This window comes from Carlito syrichta, unplaced genomic scaffold (assembly GCF_000164805.1).
Source record: "Carlito syrichta isolate Samal-C Ts95f unplaced genomic scaffold, Tarsius_syrichta-2.0.1 Scaffold315397, whole genome shotgun sequence".
Lineage (NCBI taxonomy): Eukaryota > Metazoa > Chordata > Mammalia > Primates > Tarsiidae > Carlito > Carlito syrichta.
In genome coordinates this window covers 88,102-114,256 of record NW_007259493.1, presented here as the reverse complement: position 1 = coordinate 114,256, position 26,155 = coordinate 88,102, and the positions used below count along the sequence as shown (strand labels likewise).

Below are 26,155 nucleotides of genomic sequence, written 5' to 3'. Positions count from 1 at the left end.
GGGCTCAGGTAATCCTTCCACCTCAGCCTTCCAAGTAGCTGGAACTACAGGCACACACCATCACGCCTGGCTAATTTTTTAATTTATTGTAGAGATGAGGTCTCGTCAAGTTGCCCAGGCTTGTCTCGAACCTGCGAGCTCAGGCAATCCACTCACCTCAACCTCCCAAAGTACTGGGATTATAGGCATGAGCTACCGCGCCCGGCCTCCCTTAGATTTTGTGTCTGTCTCTTTCAGTGCCTGTGTCCATGTCTCTGTATGCCTCCTATAGGTCTGTGTCTTGATGGTGGTAGTTGGTAATGTGAGGGGTGTGGTGCCTGCTTTCCTCCACCTTTTGGCCTTTCCTTCCCCTTCTTCCTGCTCTGGAGCTTTCTTTTGCAAACCTAGGACTCTGTCCTTGTAACATACGCTTTATCCACATCCCCTCCTCAGTAGCCACACTTATTTTTCTTAGAGATAAGGTGTCTCTGTCGCCCAGGCTGGAGTGCAGTGACCTGATCATAGTTCACTGCAGCCTAAAACTCCAAGACTCAAGCAACCCTTCCACCTCAGCCTCCCCAGTAGCTAGGAATACATGTGCGTGCCCTCATGCCTGGCTAGTATCCACACTGTTGCCCACTTTTCTTTCCTTGTCTGCAGAATCACTTCCAGTCCATCTGTACTCAAAAAAACACACCCCTTCGTGGATGACTTCACTAAAAACCACCTTCTTTAGAAAGTCTTCTCTCCTCCCCCATCTAAATGTGATTTCTTTCCCAACTCAGGAAACCAAAAGATGTGCTCTGTGACTCTGGACACAGACACACTTGGGATCCAGTCCCAGCTCAACCACTTCTAGCTGTGTATCCTCAGGCAAGTTGTTTTTCTTCTCTGTGCCTCAGTTTGCTCATCTGTAAATTATGGCTAATAGCTCACAGGATTGTCACAGGATGCCATACTGGAAAACATCAACACAACACCTGGCCCAGAATAGGTTTTCAACAAATAGTTGAATCCCCATACCTTATATCTTCCACTAAAAAGTGAACAGCTTGAGTTCCAGAGATTTCTGAATGTTCTTACAATCCCTTGCTCTCTTCTCTAGGTGTCTTGCACAGGCTAGAAGGTGAACTAGGCCAGAGAGAACAAAAGGCAGATTCCAATTCAGGAAACTCCTAACAAGTATTGCATGAGCCAGCTCCCTCCGCCTGCTCAGGACCAGAAGACACTGGGCCCTTTCAGTGGGAGAGGGAACCTCCAAAGCTGCTGCTTAAGGCCAGGGCATTTCAAAAAATAGAGCAAGAGATACACAGCAGAGGTGGAAGGGGCCTTGAGAACCCTCTCACTCAGGTACTGCAACCTGATGGTCCACAGGGTGAACACTCAGCCTGGTGTAGACAGGTATGCTCGTAAATCAACCATCATGAAATGGGCAAATGACTGAAATAATCTCCAAAAACTAAAAAAAAATTCACTGAAGCCAAACACAGTCTCACAACAATGCTAGCTGGTACACTGTTGCCAATGGGTAGCAGGGGAAGCCTGAACTGTTTATCTGACTCACAAGTTTCATTTGGCCTCCCACTATTTCTTAACTTTGGACATTTCACATAAAAGTCTGGATTTCTGTATTCTCTTGAAACACTGAAAGATCTGACAATCTCACAATACAGGGCCCCATTACTGCAAGGTGACAGCCAGATAGAGAGGAGGAGCTACTGTCCTTACTTTAGGTGGGGCATGTGTTCCCTAGTTAGCCCTGGTCCCCACCATTCCCTATTGCTTTATACTGTCCCATTCTATAGAAAATTCTTCACTTTACACAAGGGTTTACTCTATACAGAAACATCCTCTGCTTTACAGAAGGGGCTTCACTTTACAAAATAGAGTTCCTCCATTTAACAGAGTTTTTTATTTTGCCCACGAGTTCTTCATTTACAAATAGGCCATCCATTTTATAAGGGGGGACCCAAAAAATCCAGAATAATCTTTTGGAAGGCAGGTCCCTTGTAGTTCAGGCTTCCCCTGCTACCCATTGGCAACAGTGTACCAGCTAGCATTGTTGTGAGACTGTGTTTGGCTTCAGTGAATTGTTTTTTTTTTGGAGATTATTTCAGCCATTTGCCCATTTCATGATGGTTGATTGACAAGCATACCTGCCCACACCAGGCTGAGTGTTCAGCAATTTCTGACCAAAAACTAGCATGACTCTGATGCCCCACCCTCACCCAATCTCACCCCAAGCAACTTTTTCTTTGTTTCTCCAATGAAAAAAATCCTCAAAGGGAAATGGTTTGCTGGTGTGGAAAAGGTGAAACAAAAACAAACAAAAAACAGCAGAAACCCCTAAAAGGCATCAAAACGGATGAGTTCAAAAACAGTTCTAAGCAGTGGAAAAAGCGTCTCGACAGATGTATTGCATCAAATGGAGAATACTTTGAAGGTGACTGAAGTTTAAACGTAAGAATAAATACAGAATTTTTTGTTTGTTTTGTTTTTTTGGGTTGGAGTCTCACACTGTCGCCCAGACTGGAGTGCAGTGGTGCACTCATGGCCACTGCAGCCTTGACCTACTGGACTCCAGTGATCTTTCTGCCTCAGCTTTCCAAGTAGCCAGAACTACAGGCACATGCTACTGCGCCCGGCTAATTTTTGATTTATTGTAGAGATGAGGTCTCGCCAAGTTACCCAGGCTGGTCTTGAACCCGCGGGCTCAGGCATTCCTCTTGCCTTGGCCTCCCAAAGTGCTGGGATTACAGGCTGAGCCACCGAGCCCGGCCAATAAATAATACAATTTTTTATAAATAAATCCAATTTTGGGGTGGTTCCTCTTCGTATAAAAGGGTCTTTACAGAATATCCTTCCACTTTGAAGAAGGTGCCTCCATTTTCAGAAACTTTTTCCTTTTACAGAAGAGGACTTTTATTATTATTATTTTTTTAATCAGAGACCTCCATTTTGCAGGATAAAACACTCTTTAGGAAACTTGCCAGAATGGCTCCCACTTTCCAAAAGTGTCTTCCTCTACAGAAGCTGCCTCCATTTTTCTGCAGAGTCCTTAGCTTCAGAAGACCTCAGGGAAGGAATCCCTGAACTACCCACAGGATTCCTGTAAACAGCACCTTCTGCACATTTCACACTTGACAGAGCTTTGTGTTTGAACTTTCTGAGAGAACATCTTTCAGGCCAAGTGTAGTCTGTACTTGAAGGTGGATTGGGGCAGCTGCCCTGGAGCTTACATTCAAGGAGCAACTGGGAAGAGGTGGGCCAGTTATGCCTTTATCCTCTGCTTTTCTTCTCAAACCCAGGGAGTCCCCTTCCCCCCACGGAGCTGGCATCCCAAAAGGCACTTTCCTTTCTGCTGTTTGTTCTTTCTTCTCCACTCCTTCTGTTCCCTTTCCCCACCCCCAGGAATTCCAGCTTTCCCTGGGGCCTACCTCTCAGCCAGGAAGGCAGAAATTTAAGGGTTGTAGGGGAGAAGTTTGCATCAGCTGCCCGAGAGATCTGAGTGCTAGGGCTTGCTGCTTCTGCCCATCCTAGCATCTTCCTGATTTCTCACAACAAGCAACATACACACATTCTCCCCCATTTTGCAGACGGGGAAATTGGAGTTCAGAGCTATGAAGCCACTTGCCCCAGGACATCAGGAGTTAATGGCCAAGATCCAGTATAGAACCCTAATAGCTATCTTGAGATTAAGCCAAGGCTACAGCTGGGAGAAAGAGGAAGGGGTGCTAGTGGCCAGGGAAGGGGAAAAGCTAGCAGCTGAAATTCCCAGGAAGAGGTGAGGGAGAAGCAGGGTGCAGTTCCAGTAGGAATAGGTAAAAGGGGAAGTCTTCCTCAAAAGCTAGAGGCTGAACCTGCTCTGCCAGAAAACCCGGAAGCATGTGCTCAGGACACCCACCAAGCAGGGGCATGCGGCAACCAGAAACAGTTTTTGGAATGATTTTGCTATTTCTTTTTTTTTTTTAATTGTAGAGATGAGGTCTCACCAAGTTACCCAGGCTGGTCTCGAACCCCTGGGCTCAGGCAATCCTCTTGCCTCAATCTCCCAAAGTGCTGGGATTACAGGCTTGAGCCACCGCACCCAGCCTGATTTTGCTATTTCGACAACAATAAATTGTCATGGGAAAATTCAAATCTCAGCTACATTCCTTGACACTTATTTTACAGTTGTGTGTGGTTTGTATTTTGAATTGAATATGAATGAAGGAACAGGACACCATTATTCACTGCTCTACCACCTCTCATAGGATCTGTAGAGCTGTCCTGGTGAGCAGGGCTTGGTTCCATCCCTGATAGGATCTGCTTGTGTTTCTGAGTATATTAACAACTTTATGTTGGGTTGCAGCCTGCAGCTTACAGGTTTGTGTGTGTGTGTTGTTTTGTGTCTTGGTGGATATGTGATTCTCCTGGTTTTCAAATTTAACCCTGTGTGTGGGAAGTAGCACTGTACTTTTTCCCTTTACTATCTCATAGACTCTCCCAAATCAGGGTACTGTTCTTTTTATCCTCTCTTCCAGACAAGGAAACTGAGGCTCAGATAGATGGGGAGGCTTGCCCAGGGCCATACAGCTAATAAATGGTAGTATTGGCATTAAAACTTGTCCTGACTCCTAAGCCAGCTGTTCCTAATACAGATGCCGCAGCACCTTAATCCACACAGTCCAGTCAGTGATTGTGATGACAACCAAGCTTGTTTGGAATAGTCAAGTACCATGGTTCTTAAGCAATTGACTCTGCTTTTAATAAATGAGACCAGATTCAAGGTTATTCCTGAAATAACATCACTGTCAGGAGCATTCACGTACCCATTGCAGGGGAAATGGGTAGAGTTGCCAGCCTGCCTGAGGCTTAAGTGGACAAGAGTCTAGGGTGTTCTAGGTGCCAAGTGCTGCCTTGGAAACCTGGCTCTGCCACATTTACTCAGAAGCCATCCCTGAGTAGGGTTGCCAAAATTAGCCCCCCCAAAATACAATTAGATTTGAATTCAGATATAGAACAAGTCATTTTTAGTATGACGCAATCCATGGTTAGTATAAGTATGCATGAAACAGGCATTTTTTTGTTGGCTAAGTGCCATGGCTCATGCCTGTAATCCCAGCACTAAGGGAGGTTGAAGCGGGAGGATTGTTTGAGGCTAGGAGTTCAAGACCAGCCTGAGCAATATGGGGAGACCCCTATCTCCAAAAAATAAAAATTAGCCAGGCATGTTGGTACTCACCTGTAGTCCCAGCTACTTGGGAGGGGAGGCTGAGGTGGGAGGATCACTCCAACCTAGGAATTTTTTTTTTTTTCTTGAGTTGGAGTCTCACTCTGTCGCCCAGACTGGAGTGCAGTGGCCGCTCCTGGCCACCGCAGCCTCCACCTGCTGGGCTCTGGCGATCCTTCCACCTCAGCCTTCCAAGTAGCCGGAATTACAGGCATGCACTACCATGCCCGGCTGTTTTTTTGATTTATTGTAGAGATGAGGTCTCGCCAAGTTGCCCAGGCGGGTCTCGAACCAGGCGGGCTCAGGCAATCCACTCACCTCAGCCTCCCAAAGCGCGGAATTACAGGCTGAGCCACCGAGCCCAGCTCAGCCTAGGAATTTGAGGTGCAGCAAACTGTGATTGCACCACTGCACTCTAACCTGGGCAACAAAGCAACACTCTGTTCCCCACCCCCCCAAAAAAAGAAAAAATGTATTGTTATTCTAAAATTCAAATTTAACTGAGTATCCTATATTTTGTCTGGCCACCCTGCCCCAGACCCTCCCCTGAGCTTACCCAGTCCCAACTGGCTGATCACCTTGCATTTCCTGAGGCACCATTTAGCCTGAACTAGAGTCTTTTGTCTTTGAGATTGGTCATTCCCTGAGGGTGAGGGTCAAGATTGCCCTTCCAGCTGCTGAGGGCCAGGAAGGAGTAGGGATGGGGCAGGAAAGGGGTACACCTTACCCCCACAGCAAAGCTGGGGCACTTTGTAACAAGATGTCCAAGTGGCAGAGGAGACTGTGGTGGTTGTGTGTACAATTGCGTTGAACACGGTGCACATGGACACTTGAACCTTTGTCGTTCTCTCTAGGTCTTTTAGGGCTGTGCACTGTTGGTGTGTGGTTGGGTACATTTCCACAAAGTGTTACAAGATTAGGTGTGGCCAGGTGCAGTGGCATGTGCCTGTAGTCCCAGCTATTCTGGAGGCTGAGACGAGAGGATGTTTTGAGTCCAGGAGTCCAAGAGTATCTGGGCAACATAGTGAGACCTTATCTAAAAAAAAAAATGGTGATGTGACTGTGTGTAAAGGGGCTTCTTTGTGATCTCTGCTCTAATGGGCATCAGGGATTCTGGTAAATCCAGTGCTGAAGGGGGCAGTGGAGGATCTTGTCAGGTGTGCAGGAATGGATGTGAGGATATATGTGAGAATAGTGTAGATTACCAGCCATAAGAAAAATGGGGCCAGGCGAAGTGACTCATACCTGGAATCCCAGCACTTTGGGAGGCCGATGCATAAGTATCACTTGAGGCTAGGAGTGAGACCAGCCTAGACAACATAGTGAGACTCTGTCTTTACAAAAAAATTTTAAAATTAGTTGGGCATGGTGGCATGCACTTGCAGTCCTAGCTCCATGGGAGGCTAAAATGGAAGAATCCCTCAAGCCCAAGAGTATGAGGCTGCGGTGAGCTATGATCATGCCACTGTACTCCAGCCTAGTCAACAGAGTAAGACCCATCTCTGAAAAAAAAAAGAAAAATGAACTGGAAAAAATCAGTATAGGACCTTGCTGAGTGGGGATGGGATGGAGCAGTGGGAAAGGGCTGTGGTTCCTTTTTTTTTGAGTCGCAATCTCACTCTGTCACCCAGGCTGGAGTGTAGTTGCATGCTCACGGCCACCACAGGCCCAAACTGCTGGGCTCAGGCGATCAGCCTTCCAAATAACTGGAACCACAGGTACAGGCCACCATGCCCAGCTAATTTTTTTATTTATTGTAGAGACGAAGTCTCACCAAGTTGCCAGGCTGGTCTCAAACCTGTGGGCTCAGGCAGTCCTCTCACCTCCACCTCCCAAAGTGCTGGGATTATAGACGTGAGTCACTAGGCCCAGCCAGGGCAGTGGTTTCAGGAAGGGGGAAGGGGAGCACCCCAAGGGAAAAGATGAGAATTTTCTCATATTTCCCCATGGGCAATGAAGAGTTACCAAAGGTTCTTGTGCAGGTAAGTAGCATGATCTGAACCGGACTGTAAGAAATTTCATCCAGCCCTGGAAGGAGCAAGACCTAAGACTAAGAGAGCCACTGAGGGAAAACAGGAGGAGACAGGGAGATGTAGGGAGAGTTCTGAAACAGGATCTTGAAACTTGTCCCCCCTCTCTGTGGAGTCTAGCCTGGTTCTTGGCCAGACCTGGACTCCTGAACTGGAACCCTGTTGTTCATCTCCTTGTGGGCCGGGTTGGGGGTGTCCTTCTCACTAGCTACACTGCTACCCCTATTGGTTCCCCTGTTTTCCAGCTTTCCCTTTGAAGAGCAGGGTTAAGAAAGAAATCCAGTCTAGGACAAGTCCGCCATTGACTTACTGTATGACCTTGGGCAGGTCATTGCCCCTCTCTCTGCATTCATCTCCTCATTAGAAACTGAGCTGACACTGGGCTTGGTGGCTCATGCCTGTAATCCCATGTGGCATGTGACTTTCAGAGGTGGAGGTGAGAGGATTGCCTAAGACCAGCCTGGGCAACTTGTGGAGACCTCGTCTCTACAATAAATCAAAAAATTAGCCGGGCATGGTGGCGTGTACCTGTGGTTCCAGCTAATTGGAAGGCCAAGGCAGAAAAATTGCCAGAGCCCAGCAGGTTGAGGCTGCGGTAGCCATGAGCATGCCACTGCACTCCAACCTGGGCGACAGAGAGACTCCTACTCAAAAAAAGAAAGAAAGAAAGAAAGAAACTGGGCTGACAATCCCTGCCTCTCTCACCTGGGACTTTAGGGTGTCCTGGGATCTTTGAGTTTCATTCAGCCCCTTATTCTGCAGGGCTGCCTGCAAGGAGGCAGAGAGAATGGAGAGGCAAGCCCATCTGTGGGCTCCCAGGTGAGATGGTTGAGAAGGGAGCAAAGGGGGGCCAGGGCAGGGCCATGGAGTGTGGTATGGTCACCCCAAGGGCCAGCAGTGGAACAGAGGGACAGAAGCCCCAGTCAGGGCCCTCTTGCCCTGCTACAGATGGGATGGGTAGGGCTTGCCCAGGGAGGTCTGCCTGCTTTGAGGTATGGAGACAGGCCAGGTGGGCTCCTCCAGGCCCAAGGAGGCAGACAAGGGACAGTGGGGACCCTGATACCTATGCATGTATATCGAAGAGGGCAGTCTGTAATGCTGGGGTGTCTGGCTTTACTCATTGGTTCTCTGACCCTGTCAGCTACTCTCTGTGTCTCTCCCTTTCTACGGCCATGTGTTTCCAACTGCATCTTCTCCAGGTGATTTATCTTCCTCAGCCCCATGCCCCCCTGGGCAGGCAGGACAGGATCAGACCAGGATATGCTACACAGGGCAGGGTAAGCCACCCAGCTGAATGAAGAGGAGCATCCCCTCTCTTTTTCCCTGCCTGCTCAGGTGGGAAAGGAAGTAAAGAACTGCACAGGGAGGGGTGCTCAGCCTAGGATATCATGGTCCCTCATGGCTGGGGAAGGACCTTGGCCTGAGTCCTCTGGGGCTTACCTGACTAGGATATAGCCCGGGGAAGGGTCAGGGCCTTGGGCCTCGGAATGTACTGGAACCCTGTGAGTTGGGCTACTCTTTACCTCTAGGACTGACAGATGTCCCTTAGTATCCATAAAGGATTGGTTCCTGACATAAAATGGTGTAGTATTTGCATATAAACTATGCATATACTCCCCTGTACTGTAAATCATTATTAGATTACTTATAATACCTTATGCAATATAAATGCTATGTAAATAATTTTTATACTACATTGTTTTTATTTGTATTGTTTTTAATACAGTGTTTTCTTTCAAATATTTTTAATTAACCAACCTCGGATGTGGAACCCACAGACATAGAGGGCCAATTATATGCCATGTGTCTGTGATTGTGTCTATTTCTGAGTATGTGGTGGCATGTGACTTTATGTTTTGCTATTGTGTGAGGTTTTGTCTAAAATGGTATAATTGACACTGTGTGGCTATAGTCTTTGTGTATAACCGTGTTTGCAGGTGTTGGAAGGCACATTATAGTATTTATGATACTTTATGGCCTTGAATTGTGAGACACAGGGTAAACGACTGTATATCTTTGTGGCTCAGTGGAACCATGTTTGAGTGTATACCTGGGTATATGATGGTTTGTGGGCAATTGTGTGAGGCTGTGTGTAAAATGGTAGAATTGCCATTGTGTGACTGTGTGTCTTTGTTGTCTATGCATGAACATGTTTGCAGGCATGTGTGGTGCCAAGAAGCTGTGTGATCATATGTGAGGGTGGCTCTTTGTGACTGCGTGATCAGGCTTTCAGAAGGGTGATGATGTATAATTGGATGTCTGAATTTCTGTGGTAAATAACACCATGTATTTTGGGGACTGAGTAGGCCCATTTGTAACTGGTCATTTATGAGACTGTGTGTGACACAGGGTAACAGACCTTTTCTTTATGGCTGTAAGTGAGAGGCCACGTGGCTGTGGCACAACATAACCAACACCATGTGACAATGGTACCTTCGGGAGCTCTTGACTACCACTCACTCTTGTTATCACACCTGTTTGCCTGCGTCTCACCCTACACAAGGGCTTTTCGTGGCCCCCTTCTGCCACAGGATGGATGTCCATCTACTCAGCCTAGCATCCAACACTTTTCCATCTCCTCTCTGACCCCACCTGACTTCTCTATCATCTGAGGCACTCCACAGACCCCTGCCCAGCCAGGACCACATGAACCCCACATTCCTTCTTTTGGGTCATGTCATCCCTGGAGGGAGGGGTCTCTCACTGCCTCCTAGACCAAATCTTTCATAAGCATGACCATCATCTCCTCCAGGCCAAAGATAAAGGTGGCTTTCAGGGACCTATTCTGAGGGAGGAAGGACGCTACAAAAAGGCCCCCCTTTTTTCAGAATTGGCTGCTTGCTGTTTTAAAGTTGCTCCTGTGACCTGAACTCTGGGTACTGGGTGTGTGGGGAGGGTGTATGTGGTTGTATGTGGATATGGAAGTAGAGTAGGGTAGTACAAATTGGTGAGAGACTGAGATTTTAAGAAGCAAAACGTGGAGTCAGGCACAGTTGTTCATGCCTGTAATCCCAACACTTTGGGAGGCCGAGATGGGAAGATTACTTGAGGTCAGGAATTTGAGACAGCCTAGGTAACATAGTGAGACCCTATTTCTACAAAAGAAAATACAAAATTTACCCAAGTGTGGTGGCATGCGCCAGTAGTCCCAGCTACTCGGGAGTCTGGGGCAGGAGGATCACTTGAGTCCAGGAGGTTGATGTTGCAGTGAACCGTGATCATGCCACTGCACTCCAGCTTGGGTGACAGAGTGAGACACTGTCTCAAAAAAAAGGAAGCAGAATTTTTGCCCATGAAATACACTTTTATTGTTTTTAAGTGCACTCAGCTATAAAAAATTGTAAACAAGAAAATCTAGATGTTCTCAGGCCCTGAAAAAAAGGAATGAAGAATGGTTTATGTTCAGTGTACCCATTGTGGCTGTGCAAACACATACACAAACTTTAGGGTATTCACTCCCACCTCCAGCCTAGTTAAACTTCCTAGTGATAATTCCTGCTGACATACATGGAATCAAGGCACTAACACAAAGAACTCTTATCAGCTGATGAATACAGCCAGCCCCGGCTCGGGGTCTGGCTCTCCATCTGAGAGCTAAGGTAGGGGCTTCCCAGGAAAGCATTATGGCCAGGAAAGGGGCTCAGGGAAACCCAACACCCTAGATACCTGCTAAGATATGCAACTCCCTAGTCTCCCTTGGGGTAGAGGCAGTTGCTTCACATCCAGTTTTTCCCTTTCTGCAGGGCTGCACCAGGGAAACCGGATCCTAGTTAAAAGTTTGTCCCTTGACCCTGGCCAGAGCCTTGAACCTCATCCAGAAGGTCCCCATCGTCTTCGCTCAGACCCAGGCCCCCCAACTGAAACTCCTAGCCAGCGTCCTTCACCACTGAAGCGCGTACCGGGCCCAAAGCCACAAGGTAAGTGGGTCCAGAAAGGAGCAGAGAAATGATGCAAAGGAGGGGAGAAGTTAGTCAGTGGCAGAGGAGAGGGCTTGTTAGGACAGGGAGGCACCAAATTCTCAGGCACCAGTTACTCAGTGCGCAGAGGGCTATGGCTTGGGGCGAATTTGTTTACACCTGGGATTTCACCTCGGGTTGCTCTGTGCCTACCTCAGGCAAGGGTACAGACCAGGGTTTGTGGAGGCAGATGTGGCCTGCCCATGACAACTACCCCGCAAGCCAGCTCACTGAGGTCTCCTCTCTCTTCCCTGTCCATCTCTCCAGTACCTCCTAAGCCCAGCTACCTGCAGATGCCCCGGATGCCCCCCCCACCTGAGCCCATACCCCCTCCACCATCACGCCCACTTCCTGCAGACCCCCGAGTGGCCAAGGGCCTGGCCCCCAGGGTGGAGGCCAGCCCCAGTTCTGCAGCAGTATCCTCACTGATTGAGAAGTTTGAAAGGTGAGTCTGGTCCCTGGGGGACCCGATGTGGGGAAGGAGAAATCTGGGATAGGAAGGGAGTCATAGGAGAAGCTGCTCAGTCAAGCTCATGTCGTGCCTCCATGTGTATCCACCACCTACCTCAGAGAGCCCGTGATTGTCGCCTCGGATAGGCCAGTCCCTGGCCCCAGCCCAGGTCCCCCAGAGCCAGCCATGTTGCCACAGCCACCCCCGCAACCACCAGTACCCCAGCTCCCCGAGGGCGAGGCCTCCCGCTGCCTGTTTCTGCTGGCTCCTGGGCCCCGGGACGGTGAGAAGGTGCCCAACCGGGACAGCGGCATTGACAGCATCAGCTCGCCATCCAACAGCGAGGAGACCTGCTTCGTCAGTGATGATGGGCCCCCCAGCCACAGCCTCTGCCCCGGGCCCCCTGCCCTGGCCAGTGTGCCTGTTACCTTGGCCGACCCCCACCGGCCTGGCTCCCAGGAGGTTGACAGTGACCTGGAGGAGGAGGACGACGAGGAGGAGGATGAGAAGGACAGAGAAATCCCAGTACCCCCGATGGAGAGACAGGAGTCTGTAGAGGTACTGACCCTCATTCACTGAGAGGACCGTGTGGAGAAACCATTAGCCGTTTATGCTTGTTTCTTCCCCTAGCTCAGTATTTCTCAAAATAGAACATAGTTTCCATTTTGGATGTTTAACTTCCCTGGTCTCCTGGCACTAAATACCAGTAACAAGCCCCTGGTCTCCCCCACTCCCCCCCACCCCCAAATCACTATGACTACCAAAGTGACCTTGCACGGTTCCAAATAACTAGAAAGGTTATTCTTCTCTCATCAGAGAACCACTGAGGGGACTTAAGTTTTTCCATCTTGAAGATGGGCATCTTGGTTGAGGATCTTTAAAGCCCTGTTCCAGCTTGAAACCCCCATGACTCAGTAGCTGTGTGACATTGGACAAGTCTTTTCCCTCTCCACTCCCCCACTGCAAGCCTCAGTTTTCTTATTTGTAAAATGGAAAGTCTCTCACATCCAGAGAGACTTCTCAACAGCTGGAGCCCCTCAGGAACCTGAGTGTGTGGAGATGAAGGCTCTTGGCAGCAGGGACCTGTTTCTGTGCCCTGCCTAACATTTCTTCAGAAGGTATCTTTGCACTTGAGTCAGGTCTCGACCAGAATATCTACTACACCAGGACCAAGCTCAAATGTGGGGACTAAGGCCAGGGACTTCTGGGATGGCATATATTCAGTAAATGTGGGTCTAACAAATAGGAAACTGGGCTGACAAGCAATGAGTTTTATATATTTTTCCACTTTTGTGTTCTTCTCACACCCCAGGTACTCAGCAAGCCCTTATTGATAGTGAACTGAGTGGGTGAATAAATAACTAGCATTTGTAGACAACTTAATCTGTAGTCTGCTATGTTTTATTTATATTGAATTATTTAATTGTCTCCTTTACAAATGTTCTTAAGTCGTATTACTTTTTGTTTTGCTTTTGTTTCTCACTGTCCTTTATATTAAATTGGCCCTATTATTGTCTGTACTTAAGGATGAGAAGTCTTAAATACAGAGTAGTTAAGCAACTATGTAACCTAGTGAATGACAGCATAGCATTTGGATCCAGGAAATCTGACTTCCCTACCCACATGCTTAATCACTATACTGTACTGAATGAATAGAGCAGATGAATGGACAAATGAAAGAGTAGTAGAACAAGGGAGTGCATGTCATCAGAATTGAGGGGTGGGCTTTATAGTAGGCTGGGGAGCTTACAGATCTAGACATAGAAGTCGCGGTTATCTTTAGGTGGCATTAGACTTAGAGTGGCATGTGAGCTGTTTTAAGGATTCTGGGGACTTGGGTAAGGGTTAGGGTAGGGGATGATGGATCGGGGTCACCTCTTCTTTTTTCCAGTTGACTGTGCAACAGAAGGTGTTTCACATTGCCAATGAGCTTCTGCAGACTGAGAAGGCTTACGTTTCTAGGCTCCATCTCCTGGATCAGGCAAGTTGGCCTCTCAAGGGCCGTGGGGTCCCAGTACCTAGTAGGTGGGTTCTAAGGAGGAAGTGATAGAGCCTGAGCTCAACCCCACCACTGGGACCAGAATCTAGAGGAAGTAAGATTCCTCCCTAACCTTGAAGTCAACTTGTCCCGGAAGCCAACTCTGATTATGACCCCAAGCTTCAGCCTCATACCAACTGTCTTTCCTAATCCTGGGCAGGTACACAAGCCCTGACTGTGACTCTGACACTAATGCTGACTGTGACTCAGATCCTGAATTTATCCCAGCTGTGAACCTCATTCTAACCCTAACCCTATTCCTGATCCCATATCCTCTAGAATCCCTAAGAGTAGAGATATTTGCCTGCTTTATTCACTACTCTATCTTAGACTCTAGGACATTGCCTGACACACAATAAGTACTCAACAATGTTTGTTAAATGAATGAATCTAATTCTGATTTTCTCTCTGACCCTGAATCTAATTCTAGCCTTGACCCTGACGCTGACCCTGACTTCTGATTGTTCCAATGCCTAACTTCAGGTCAACCTTGACAACCTGAAATCTAACCCCCCATATATAGCCCTAACTCCATTCCCTCAATTCTCAGTGTCAAGACCAATGCTGATCCCTAAGTGCCACAAACACTGCCCTCACCCACAAGCTGCCCCTTCCCCAGCTATGCCCCAGGCCCAGCTGGGCTGAGCATTCCTGCCCTGCCCCACAGGTGTTTTGTGCCCGGCTGCTGGAAGAAGCTCGGAACCGCAGTTCCTTCCCGGCTGACGTTGTCCACGGCATCTTCTCTAACATCTGCTCCATCTATTGCTTCCACCAGCAGTTCCTGCTGCCTGAGCTAGAGAAGCGCATGGAGGAATGGTAAGGGGCCCCAGACCTACGCTACTTGCTCCCCTGTCCACATGCCTGCTGAACCCAGACCCAGATGCGTATACAAGAATTCATTCCTGCCTACCCTCTCCTCTTACTGACTTTCACAAAAACAATCAGGCCCAAGAACCAGGCACGGTGACTCATGCCTGTAATCCCAGCACTTTGGGAGGCAGAGGTGAGAGAATTGCCTGAGCCTAGAGGTTAGAGACCAGCTTGGGTAACTTGGCGAGACCTGGTGTCTACAATAAATCAAAAATTAACTGGGCATAGGTGGCGTGCACCTGTGGTTCCAGCTACTTGGAAGGCTGAGATGGAAGGATTGCCTGAGCCCAGCAGGTTGAGGCCGAGGTGGCCATGAGTATGCTACTGCATTCCTGCCTGGGCAACATTGAGACTCCGACTCAAAAAAAAAAGCAGCCCCAAGCTCTCCTTTCTAGGCCCTCCCAGTCTAATATGGAACATAGACCGGGACTCAAAAAATTACAACAGAATAGCATAGGCCTCCAGAGAATGAGGTTAGGAGCCAAATTAGCTGTGTTCAAATTCCAGTTCTGCAACTTGCTAGCTCTGAGCAAGTTTCTTGAGTTGCTGTACCTCAGGTTCCTCATCTATAAAATGGGGATAATAATAACAGCTTACCTTGTATGGTTGTTTCAAGAATTAAATCAGTTAATACACGTAGTGAGCTTAGAGCAGTAGCTGGTATATGTAATAAGTACTCAATGAATGTGAGCTATTGTTATTTTTGTCAATGCTATGATAGAGCTGAGAATGGGACGCTGTGGGAATCTAAACAAATAGACCAAGACTAGTTTGGGTATTAGAGAGGGATTCAGAGAGGAGGCAATGCCTGAGCTGAGTCCTGAGGTAGAAGGGTAAGGTTTAGAGGCAGCCTCCAGACCTTGCTCTTCCAATCCAGCCTTTACAGTCTACACCATCTGCCATAGTGATCTTTCCAGACAGCAATCAGATCACATCACTCCCTACTTAAAATCATCTTCATGTTTCCCACACCTGTAGGGTAAAATATATACCCTTCACCAGACTGTGATCACAGAGGGCTAGCATGAAGCCTGATTCCTGTATTTCCCCACTGGCTTGTGATCCCTAATGGCCGGGACCAGGTCTGGTTTGTTTGTCTCCTGCATCAGACTAACCTATGAGGAGTGCAGCCAGGCCTGGTCACTTTGCCTCCCCTAAGAGACAGTGACCCTCTCAGGGCTCAATTGGATGTGACTCATTTCTGGGTCCCCAGAATCACCCAACACAAGTGGGTGTATGCAGCGGCCTTCGTAGTAAGTTCAGGGTGGGTATTCTAAGACATGTCATTCCTGGTGCTAGAGCAGGGCAGAGTTGAGGCAGGTGGCACCCCAGGCCATGGCCTTAGGTCAAGCCAAGCCAAGTCTCTTGGCCTAATTGACCTATAATCCCAATAGCATTTCTTTTTTTTTTGAGTTGGAGTCTCACTCCGTCACCCAGACTGGAGTGCAGTGGCCGCTCCCGGCCACCGCAGCCTTGACCTGCTGGGCTCCGGCCATCCTTCTGCCTCAGCCATCCGAGTAGCTGGAACTACAGGCACACGCTACCATGCCTGGCTAATTTTTGACTTATTGTAGAGATGAGGTCTCACCAAGTTGCCCAGGCGGGTCTCGAACCCGCGGGCTCAGGCAATCCACTCACCTCAGCCTCCCAAAGGCGCGGGATTACAGGCTGAGCCACTGAGCCCAGCTGCTGATAGCATTTCTGAGGGAGCAGACTACCTGAGAAGTAGGTTTCCAGGACTGAGACAAGAGCAGTCTCCACAGGACTGGAGACCTGTAAGGGAGAATTCTGCGGGGGGAAAGAATTATGGCAGGGGGAGGATCAGCAGGACCATGTCAGCCCCTACTTCCACCTCAGGGACCGCTACCCACGAATTGGAGACATCCTACAGAAGCTGGCACCCTTCCTCAAGATGTATGGCGAATATGTAAAGAATTTTGACCGGGCTGTGGAGCTGGTCAATACTTGGACAGAGCGTTCCACCCAATTTAAAGTCATCATCCATGAGGTGCAGGTAAGTGGTGAAGCTGGATGGAGCAGACTTGGGAGAAGAGGTCTGCAGGGACCTGGTGGGGGATCTGCAACCAGACCTGAACCCCTCTGCTTCTGCCTGTCACAGAAGGAGGAAGCCTGTGGCAACCTGACATTGCAGCACCACATGCTGGAGCCCGTGCAGCGCATCCCCCGCTATGAGCTACTTCTCAAGGACTATCTGTTAAAGCTGCCCCATGGCTCCCCGGACAGCAAGGATGCCCAAAGTGAGTGTGTGCACCCAGGCCCTGCCCTGCTCCCCGCACTGTTAGCCCTAGGCCAGACCTCTGAGACAGGACCCCAAGACTGAACTCACAGTGTTAACCTTTCGTTGCCGCGTGATTGAGATCCCAGAGTAGGGTCTCTAAATTGAAAGGCCCACATTGAGGCTCTGAAGTGTAATCCCAAGGTGCACCTCCATGTTGAGATCCCTGTTAGAGTACCAGACAAAACATTCAGAAGTCCTCCAGTCTGAACTTCCCAATTGGAACCCCAGAGTTTGAGGGGCATACAAAGAATGATCCCCAGAGGGAACCATCCATTGCCTAGGATAAGACCCTGAGGTTGATCCCCAACTGAAGTTTAACCAAGAGCAAAATGAAACTGAGCCTGAGCCCCTTGACCCCCTCAGGCCAAGCCCTCTTCACTGAATCTCTACAGCTGGGTTCCCCAGAAAGAGCCCTGTTTTGTCAAGCTCCTGATTTTTCATCCTCCAGATTTAGAGCTTTACTCCTTGTCTACCAGCCACTTACCAGAATGAACTTCCCAAAAGAACTTTCAAGTCTGATCAGAGCCCCACAGAGTCACCTCTCCAGAACTGAACACCCTGGACTGCACCCTGTATCTCCTACTTCTCAGATTTGGATTTTCAGGCTGAGATACCATTCCCCAGACTGAGTCCTTACACATTGAACCACTAGAAAAGTCTTTTGTTCTGATTCCTCCAGTATCAGCCCTACCCCCAATAGGGTCATGCCCCAAAGAGAGTTCCCCAGAGTCTACCCTACTTTCTCTTCCCCAGACTGTTATTTCCATTCATTCATTCATTAATCAGCTACTTACTGAGCACCTCAATGTTTTTGTGTATTGTTCTGGGCACTGGGGATATGGAGTTAAACAAAGCAGACAAAGACCTTGATCTTAGGGAGTGTATATTCTAGTCAGGGAGAAACAGTAAACAAAAGTAATGAATATACAGGAAAATATTACATAGGTGCCAAGTGTAATTCAGATAATTAGAAGAGAATGATATGACAGTGGCCAGGGAGCCTACTTTAAATTGGGTGGCCTCTCTGAATAGAAGACATTTGAGTCAAAACTTGGATAACAAGAAGATAGCTTCTTCCCCATTGAGGGGGTAGAGTACGTTTCAGGAAGAGGCAACAACAAGTGCAGAGTTTCTGAGGCAGGTGGTGGAGATTAGAGGAGGTGGGGGTGGTAGGCAGCCTGCATATCTCTGGACCAACAAGAAGGCTAGTGTGACCTGAACATGACTAGTGAAGGGAGATTGGCAAAAGTGAAATTGGAGAGAGGAGCAAGACTTTGAAGGCCGAGATAGGGAGATAGATTTTATTCTGGGTGGTGGGTAGCCTTTGGAAGGTTTTGATCTGGATTACTTGGGGAGCAGGAGAGAGAGAGCAGAGAGATCAGTTAGAAGACATTTGGAATGATCTAAGTGAGAAAAATTGCCTTGCTGAGGATCTATTTGGAAGCAGCACTGAAAGGACTAGGGTCAAGTGGATGTGAGGCCTAGGACACTCAACAATGACTTGCAGGTTTTTGGCTTGTGGTGATTGATCCTGAGATAAGCTTAGGAGTTTGATTTTGGACAGGTTGAAAGTGATAAGTCTAGAAATCCAGGGAAAGATTTGGATATCATTGACACATAGATAGTATTCAAAACCACGAGGCTGGCCAGAATCACCAAAGGGAACAAGTATAAATGGAACAGAAAATGGAGCCAAGAATAAAACTCAGAGGTGGAATAATCAGCACAGGAGATTTAGAAGGCATAGCCCTAAAGAGCAGAAAACCAGGAAAGTATAGGGTCCTGGTTTTCTGCCACAAGAATGGGGAGTGGAGAATCGTATCCACTTCTGTGGCTACTTCGCAGACTTAGTGCCCTTCATTCCACCAGATGGGGCACTTTGATGCCAAGCCTGGACCTCTAGAAAGAACTAGGCCTCTAGGAAGTTTGCTAACTAGGCTGAACAAATGGACATCTGCAGAATAAATAAATACCTCATTCTTCACCCCAAATAAGAGCCCCCACTGAGATACCAGGATGAGCTACATAACCTAAACCTCTAGAAAAAGCCTTCCAAACTGATTCTCTGACATGAGCCCCATGGACTGACATCTTTAACCTGAGTCCTCAGACTAACCCCAGTCTGAGGTCCCAATTATAGATCCCCACACTGGTTCCTCAAACTAAGATCCCCAGACTGGGCCTCCAGAACACTCTCTCTGCAATGAGCCTTGAGAGTGGGTTCCCAGTCAGAGCCCTCTGCCTAATGTCCCAGAGTGTTAGTCCACCCAAAAAAATCTTCCCGGTCTGATCTTGACTATCATTCTATAGACAGGTGTTGCCAAACTGAGCACCCTAGATTAATCCCCTCATTTAATATCCCTTAGACCAAAACTTCCAGGCTGTGCCCAAAAGACTGACTTCCAGGTCCATCCCACAGACTGAAACCCTACTGAGCCCCGAGACTGGATTCCCAGAGTTGCCCACTATGAACCCTGGAGAGAACTCTGAAATTGAGCAGCCCCAGACTGAGCTCCAAACAGATTCCAGACTGTGTTCTTCCTAGCCCATTTTCCATCCACCAGATGGAGAGTCCCCTCACTGAGCCCCAGGAATATTGTCCTACACTGTCCCCCAAATTAAGCCTCCCAGGCTAAGTGCCTAGTCTGCTCTTCCCAGTCTTAACTCCCAGACTGACTTCCCCTAGACTGAACTCCCTATTTTCTTTTTTCTTCTTATTTTTTACCAAATGGAATTAAGGTGCTAAGAAATCCTTTTTTATTTTTTCTTTCTTTTTGTTTCATTTTGCTTTTTATTTCAATAGCTTTAGGGGATACAAATGGTTTGGGTTGCATAGAAACGTTGTATATTGGCAAAGAAATCTGGGCTTTAAATGCACCCACCACCCCCACCTGTGCATTTTGTATCCTATAAGTGACATCTTATCTCTCCCCCTCCCCCTTCTGAGTCTCTAGTGTCCATTATCGCATTCTCTATGTCTTTGCAGATCCTTAGTTTAGCTCCCACTTATAAGTGAGAACATGCAGTGTTTGGTTTTCTGTTCCTGCGTTAGTTCATTCAAGTTGCTACAAAAAACATTTTTCATCCTTTTTATGGTTAAATAGTATTCCATGTATATATACAACATTTTCATTATCCACTGATCAACCGCTGCCTCGACCTACTGGGCTCCGGCGATCCTTCCGCCTCAGCCTTCCAAGTAGCTGGAACTACAGGCGCGCACTACCATGCCTGACTAATTTTTTTTTTATTTGTTGTAGAGATGAGGTCTCGTCAAGTTGCCCAGGCGGGTTTTGAACCCACGGGCTCGGGCAATCCACTCACCTCGGCCTCCCACAGCGCTGGGATTACAGGCTGAGCCACCGAGCCCGGCCCAACCTGGACTTTTTACAGAGACCCAAGAAAGGTCCCTCACTGCCATACTGAATTTCCACATGTTATACCTTCCTGACTGGGATCCCCAGAAGGAGCTTCTTGTCTCATTTCTTCACTCAGACCTCCACAGAATCACATGTACACATTGAGCTCCCAGGACTCACTTTTGCCATTTTATTTCCACACAGGATCCTCAGCATGGCATTCCCAGATGGAAATTTTTCAAATGGTGTCCCTGGACTAGACCCCCAAAGTGAACTGCCAGTATAAGCTCCCTAGAGTGGGCCCTAGATAGAGTTAATTTTATTAACTGTATATCCTTAGGCAAGCTGCTTAGTCACTCAGCCTCAGTTTTTATACATGTAGAATGGAGAACGATAATGATACCTACCTCTTAGGGTTGTTTTCAGTACTCATGAGATAATCTGGGTAAAGCTTTTAGCTCAGTGCCTGGCACATGGTAAAGGTTTAATAAATGTTAGCTGTCTTCATTATTGAATGCCCTGGCTAACACCCTTCATACTAAATCCCCCTAAAATCGGCCCCCAGATTGAGCTTAAGAAATTTAGTGGCTGGGCTCGGTGGCTCATGCCTATAATCCCAGCACTTTGGGAGGCTGAGGTGAGAGGATTGCCTGAGCCCATGGGTTTGAGACCAGCCTGAACAACTTGGTGAGACCTCATCTCTACAATAAATTTTTAAAAAATAATTAGCTGGGCACAGTGGTGCATGCCTAAAATTCCAGCTACTTGGAAGGCTGAGGCAGAAGGATCACCTGAGCCCAGCAGGTCGAGGCTACGGTAGCTGTGAGCATGCCACTGCATTCCAGTCTGGGCGACAGAGTGAGACTCTGATTCAAAAAAAAAAAAAGAAATTTAGTTTTCTGTTTTATACCAATCCCAACCCTATCTGAGCCCCCAAAATGAACCTCAGAGCTTGAGCTTGGCCAACTGAGATCCCCACATTGACTCTAAGGATGAAAACCCAAGAAAGAACTTCTCAGTCTGGTTTTCTGAGCTGCTCAGAATGAGAATCTGAATGAAAGCCAGCCTGAGATGTGCCCACTAAGCTTCTCAGCCCAAGATCCTGAGCTGAGCTCCATATATTTTACCCCTCAGACTAAAATCCCCAGGCTGAGCCCCAGAAAGTGTATTCAGATGTGAGCCCCGCTGAATCTTGTCTGGTCCCGTAGACTGATCTGCCCACTTTTTACCTCCCAGACTGAACTCTGGACCCTGGACCCTAGACCGAGCACCCCAAACCCGGCTAGCTGAAACTCCTGGCCTCAGCTGTCTAAACTGAGCCCAAGACTGAACTCTCAACCAAGATCCTAGACTGCCAAGCCCAGACCAATGTCCACTAAAGCTTCCAGACCAACCTCCTACATCAGGCTCCCTAAACTGCACTCCCTAGCCTAAACCCCCAAGTGAAATCGTAGACTGATATCCTCACACTGAACTCCTAAACAAAATGTGCACACACAGGATCCCTGGAAATGTCAGTCTGTATTCCACATAAGATATCTTTAGACAGAACTTCCTATAGCAAAGCCTCCAATCTGAGTCCAGCAAACCTATACAGTCCTAAGCTTGTGTGCCCACAGCTTGCCCAGAGCCTTTTTCTTGTTCCCTTTCCTGGGCACTTCCTACCTCTACCACCCAGCCTGCCTTCTGCCCTGGAGTGGGGGAGATACAGAATGTGTAGGAGAAAAGGCAACTGGGAGATCATCCCCAGCTCTGATGCCAACTCTGTTGCCTCCCAAATAGACAACCTGGAGTAGCCACCCTCTCTCTTAATCTTAGTCTCCTCATTGGACAAATGGGTCACAGTCATCTATCTAACAGGGTAATTTTAAGGATTGGAAGAGTTCATTTATGCAACACATTTGTTGGGGAGCCTGAGGGATACAGAGATGCAGAGATACAAATGTGTGACTAGTGGGACAGAAGAGAGCAAAGGGGAATGTGGGAACCCAGACATCCTAACCCAGCCTTGGAACTCTGAGCAGACTTATTGGAGGCAGTGAGCTGAATCCAGAAGACCAAGTAGCAGTTGGCCAGATGAAGCAAGACAGGACATGTTTAGGGAGGTGTACATGGAGGAAGCTGGAGTGGTCAGCAGAAGCCAGGTCACCAAGGATTATGAATGTCAGACTAGGTCTTTACCCTGCAGGCACAGGGGAGCCATTCACAGATTTTAGCAGAGGAATAACAGCCAATTGAGAAAGTTTCTTCTGGCAGCCAGAGTGGCAGAGGGGTTGGAGAATTGGAGCCTGGCACCTAAATCTGAACTGAGACAGGGGTCATAGACCTTCTTGAACACCAAAACTTGGTCATGAAGAGAGAGCCTCTAGGAAAACGAGAGTTGGTTTGCCAACCATATGGCCCCTCCTAGAAGTACCTGTGCTCCTCTACTATAGTCTCATCTTCTGAGTAGGAAAATCCAGCACATTAAGCATGAGTAGGATTTGTTCTTTTGTGGAGATATATAGGGACTCATTTCAGCTTCCCCCCCCCCCCCCGGGGATACCTGATCACTATAAGAAATAAGAAAATTAGAGAAAAGATGAAAGAGGTAGGAAAAAAATCATCTGTGATCTTGAACCCCAGAGAGTAAGCAAATGAACATTTTGTCATAGATTCTTCCTGGCATTTTTTTAGACATGTATACTTGCAAAAATGAGATCATTGTGTACATCCAAGTTTGTGTCCTTTTCTTAAATACCCTGAGCAAAGCCAGGCTTGGTGGCTCAACCTATAATCCCATGCCTTGGGAGGCTGAGGTGAGTGGATTGCCTGAGCCCACGGGTTCGAGACCCACCTGGGCAACTTGGCAAGATCTTATCTCTACAATAAATCAAAAAATTAGCCGGGCGTGGTAGCCCGCGCCTGTAGTTCCAGCTACTTGGAAGACTGAGGAGGAAGAATCGCCAGAGCCCAGCAGGTCGAGGCTGCGGTGGCCGGGAGCAGCCACTGCATTCCAGTCTGGGTGACAGAATGAGACTCCAACTCAAAAAAAAAAAAAAAAATACCCTGAGCATTTCCCAGATTACTAAAAACATTACTTCAGTATCATTTGTAAAGCTTGTTTAATATCCCATTATATGAAGGTATTATAATTTGTTTAAGTGAACCCCTAAGTTGGACTTTTTGGGGGGCAGGGGAAGACACAGGCTTCAGTACAAGTAAAAAAGCATATTCCTCCCCAGCTTGACATGTTGGTTTCCAGTTTGGAACTTTCGTAAACAGCACTACAATGAAAGTGTATTTGTACATAGAACATGTATTTTCTTAGCACAGATAGCTATAATCAGAATTATAGAGAAAAAGAAAAGGATAATTTCTTTGTTTCTTTATAGGGCTTTTATCTGATTATAAAAGTAATATGTTCTTTTTTTTTTTTTTTTGAGTTGGAGTCTCTTGTTACCCAGACTGGAGTGCAGGGGCTGCTCCTGGCCACCACAGCCTCGACCTGCCGGGCTCCAGTGATCCTTCTGCCTCAACCTTCCAAGTAGCTAGAACTACAGGCGTGCACTACCATGCCTGGCTAATTTTTTTGATTTATTGTAGAGATGAGGTCTCACCAAGTTGCCCAGGCGGGTCTCGAACCCGCAGGCTCAGCAATCCACTCACCTCAGCCTCCCAAGGCGCGGGATTACAGGCTGAGCCACCGAGCCCAGCTAAAAGTAATATATTCTTTGTCCAAAATGTGGAAAATAAAGCTGGGCACAGTAGCTGGGCATGGTGGCGCACGCCTGTAAACCCAGCTACTCAGGAGGTTGAGGTGGGAGGATTGCTTGAGCCCAGGAGTTTGAGGCTACGGTGAGCCGTGATTGTGCCACTGCACTCAGCCTGGGTGCCAGAGTGAGACACTGGCTCGAAAAATATATATATGTGTATATATGGAAAATACAGAAAATCTCAAGACAACAAAAACCACCCATAATCCCACCAACCAGAGATAACTTGTTAAACATGGGCATATTCCCTTCCAGTTATATATGTAGCTATTATTGTTGTTATTATTAATGGTAACAGTAATCATGGCAAGCTTGCATTTCATTGCCTGCCAGCCAGTCCATGTGTTATGATTCTGCCATTGTGACACTGAGACCGTTTCTGATTTTAAATGATGCTACTATGGACATCTTTGAGACTGGCACTTTCTGGGATGAGAAGGGTGTGATTAGGCCAGGAGGAGGTATTCAGGAAAGAGAGAAGCCCTCAAGAGCCTCCTCTCTGCTAGTACACCATCTGACCTCACCTCTCTGTGCCCCTAGAATCTCTGGAGCTGATAGCCACAGCAGCAGAGCACTCTAATGCTGCCATCCGCAAAATGGTGAGTGGCCCTTGTAGCCCCTGCCCTTCCTTGGCCACCCACTTGTGGTGCCCCTATCCTGGGGTGGAAATTTGTGACTTATGGGCATCTGAGGGGATGCTGGTACTCCAGCCCTGCATTTTATTCCTTGTCTTCTGCCAGGAGCGAATGCACAAGCTGCTGAAGGTGTATGAGCTGCTAGGGGGTGAGGAGGACATTGTCAGCCCCACTAAAGAGCTCATAAAAGAAGGCCACATCCTTAAGCTGTCAGCAAAGAATGGGACCACTCAAGACCGATACCTCATACTAGTAAGTACCAGGTTGAGGCTATAGGTGTCCTTCCCCACACATACTGACCTGGTATTCACTCAGAACTATACCTCCCACTAGCCATTCTCTCCTCCAGAAATTCATTATATTTTCACTATTTATGTTAGGAATTTTTTTCTCTACTATACAGATGAGGTAACTTTGCAAAGAAATGACTTGCCCAAGATCACCCATTAGGAAGTATCTTCCATGCCCAGGCTCTATCCTTGTGACCCTGTGCCCAGTCTGGACTCTCTTTTCTCCATCTATTGCCTAGAGTCCTCAGCAACAAAACTTTGGGAGTCCCATAAGGGTAGGGAGCTAGGCCACATCCTCACTATGTCCACATTTTTTCCTTCCTAGTTCAACGACCGCCTCCTTTACTGTGTGCCCAGGCTGCGGCTCCTTGGCCAGAAATTTAGCGTGCGGGCACGCATTGATGTAGATGGCATGGAGGTGAGCACCAGGAGGTGGGAAATGGAAACTTGGAGTGGGGCGTTGATGTTGGGAGGAACAAAGACATGCTGGTTGTGATCCCCAAATCTGTGTGTGCAGAGAACTAGGGTCCTGTGGAGCTTAATGGCCTCACCGTGCCCCTTTCTCCCTCCATTCAGCTAAAGGAAAGCTCCAACCTCAATCTGCCTCGGACCTTCCTGGTGTCAGGAAAGCAGCGCTCCCTGGAGCTTCAGGCCAGGTACTTGCCCTTGCCTATGCCTTCCATTCAGCCCCCTCTTTCCTTCAAATATGCTGAGGCATTCCAGGCCCAGAGATTGTTCCAGAGAAAGGGTAGGCACCTTTCCCCAAAGATGCAGGTTTGCTCTTCAGTGGTGAGAATGATCCTTGAGGGCTAGACACCATTTGGACTCATGGTGAGTGCTTTATGATGTGGAGCCTGCCAGGAGGGCCTTTTGGATAATAAATAAGCTCTCCCTGATTTAAACAAGAATTTCACCTGGTATGTTTTGTTAGAAGAGAGAAGAGTGGGGTCTTATCTCTCTTCCTTCTGTATTCATCTATTATAGATAACAACACCACAAATAGTTTATTGTAGATTCAGAGATTTAAGAGAAATATCAAATGTAGTGCTTGGTCCATGATAGGAGACTGGTTTGGGGAAAGCATCCCTAAAAGACATTTGTGGGACAATAGGGAAAATTCAAATGTGAACTGAACATTAGATATTGAGGAATTATTGCTAACTTTCTTAGGGCTGATAAGGGTATGGTGGTTATATAGGAGAATAGCCTTGTTTTTCATCACTGCATACTGAGGATTGTATCACAGTGTCTCTTAATTTTTTTTTTTTTTTTTTTTTGGTT

General features: G+C 47.7%; 1 protein-coding gene across 1 annotated transcript in view; it reads left to right on the top strand.

Annotated features, from left to right (window-relative positions):
- The window catches only part of FGD1 (FYVE, RhoGEF and PH domain containing 1), a 44,451-nt gene that overhangs the window by 8,998 nt on the left and 9,298 nt on the right, over positions 1-26,155 (top strand). Inside the window, exons 2-12 of the mRNA XM_021706253.1 lie at positions 10,965-11,138; positions 11,445-11,622; positions 11,748-12,186; positions 13,520-13,609; positions 14,334-14,482; positions 16,394-16,550; positions 16,656-16,794; positions 24,490-24,548; positions 24,690-24,836; positions 25,200-25,292; positions 25,451-25,530. Coding sequence (XP_021561928.1) covers positions 11,471-11,622; positions 11,748-12,186; positions 13,520-13,609; positions 14,334-14,482; positions 16,394-16,550; positions 16,656-16,794; positions 24,490-24,548; positions 24,690-24,836; positions 25,200-25,292; positions 25,451-25,530 — 1,505 coding nt within the window. The 5' untranslated portion in view covers positions 10,965-11,138; positions 11,445-11,470. The remainder of the gene's footprint in view (positions 1-10,964; positions 11,139-11,444; positions 11,623-11,747; positions 12,187-13,519; positions 13,610-14,333; positions 14,483-16,393; positions 16,551-16,655; positions 16,795-24,489; positions 24,549-24,689; positions 24,837-25,199; positions 25,293-25,450; positions 25,531-26,155) is intronic.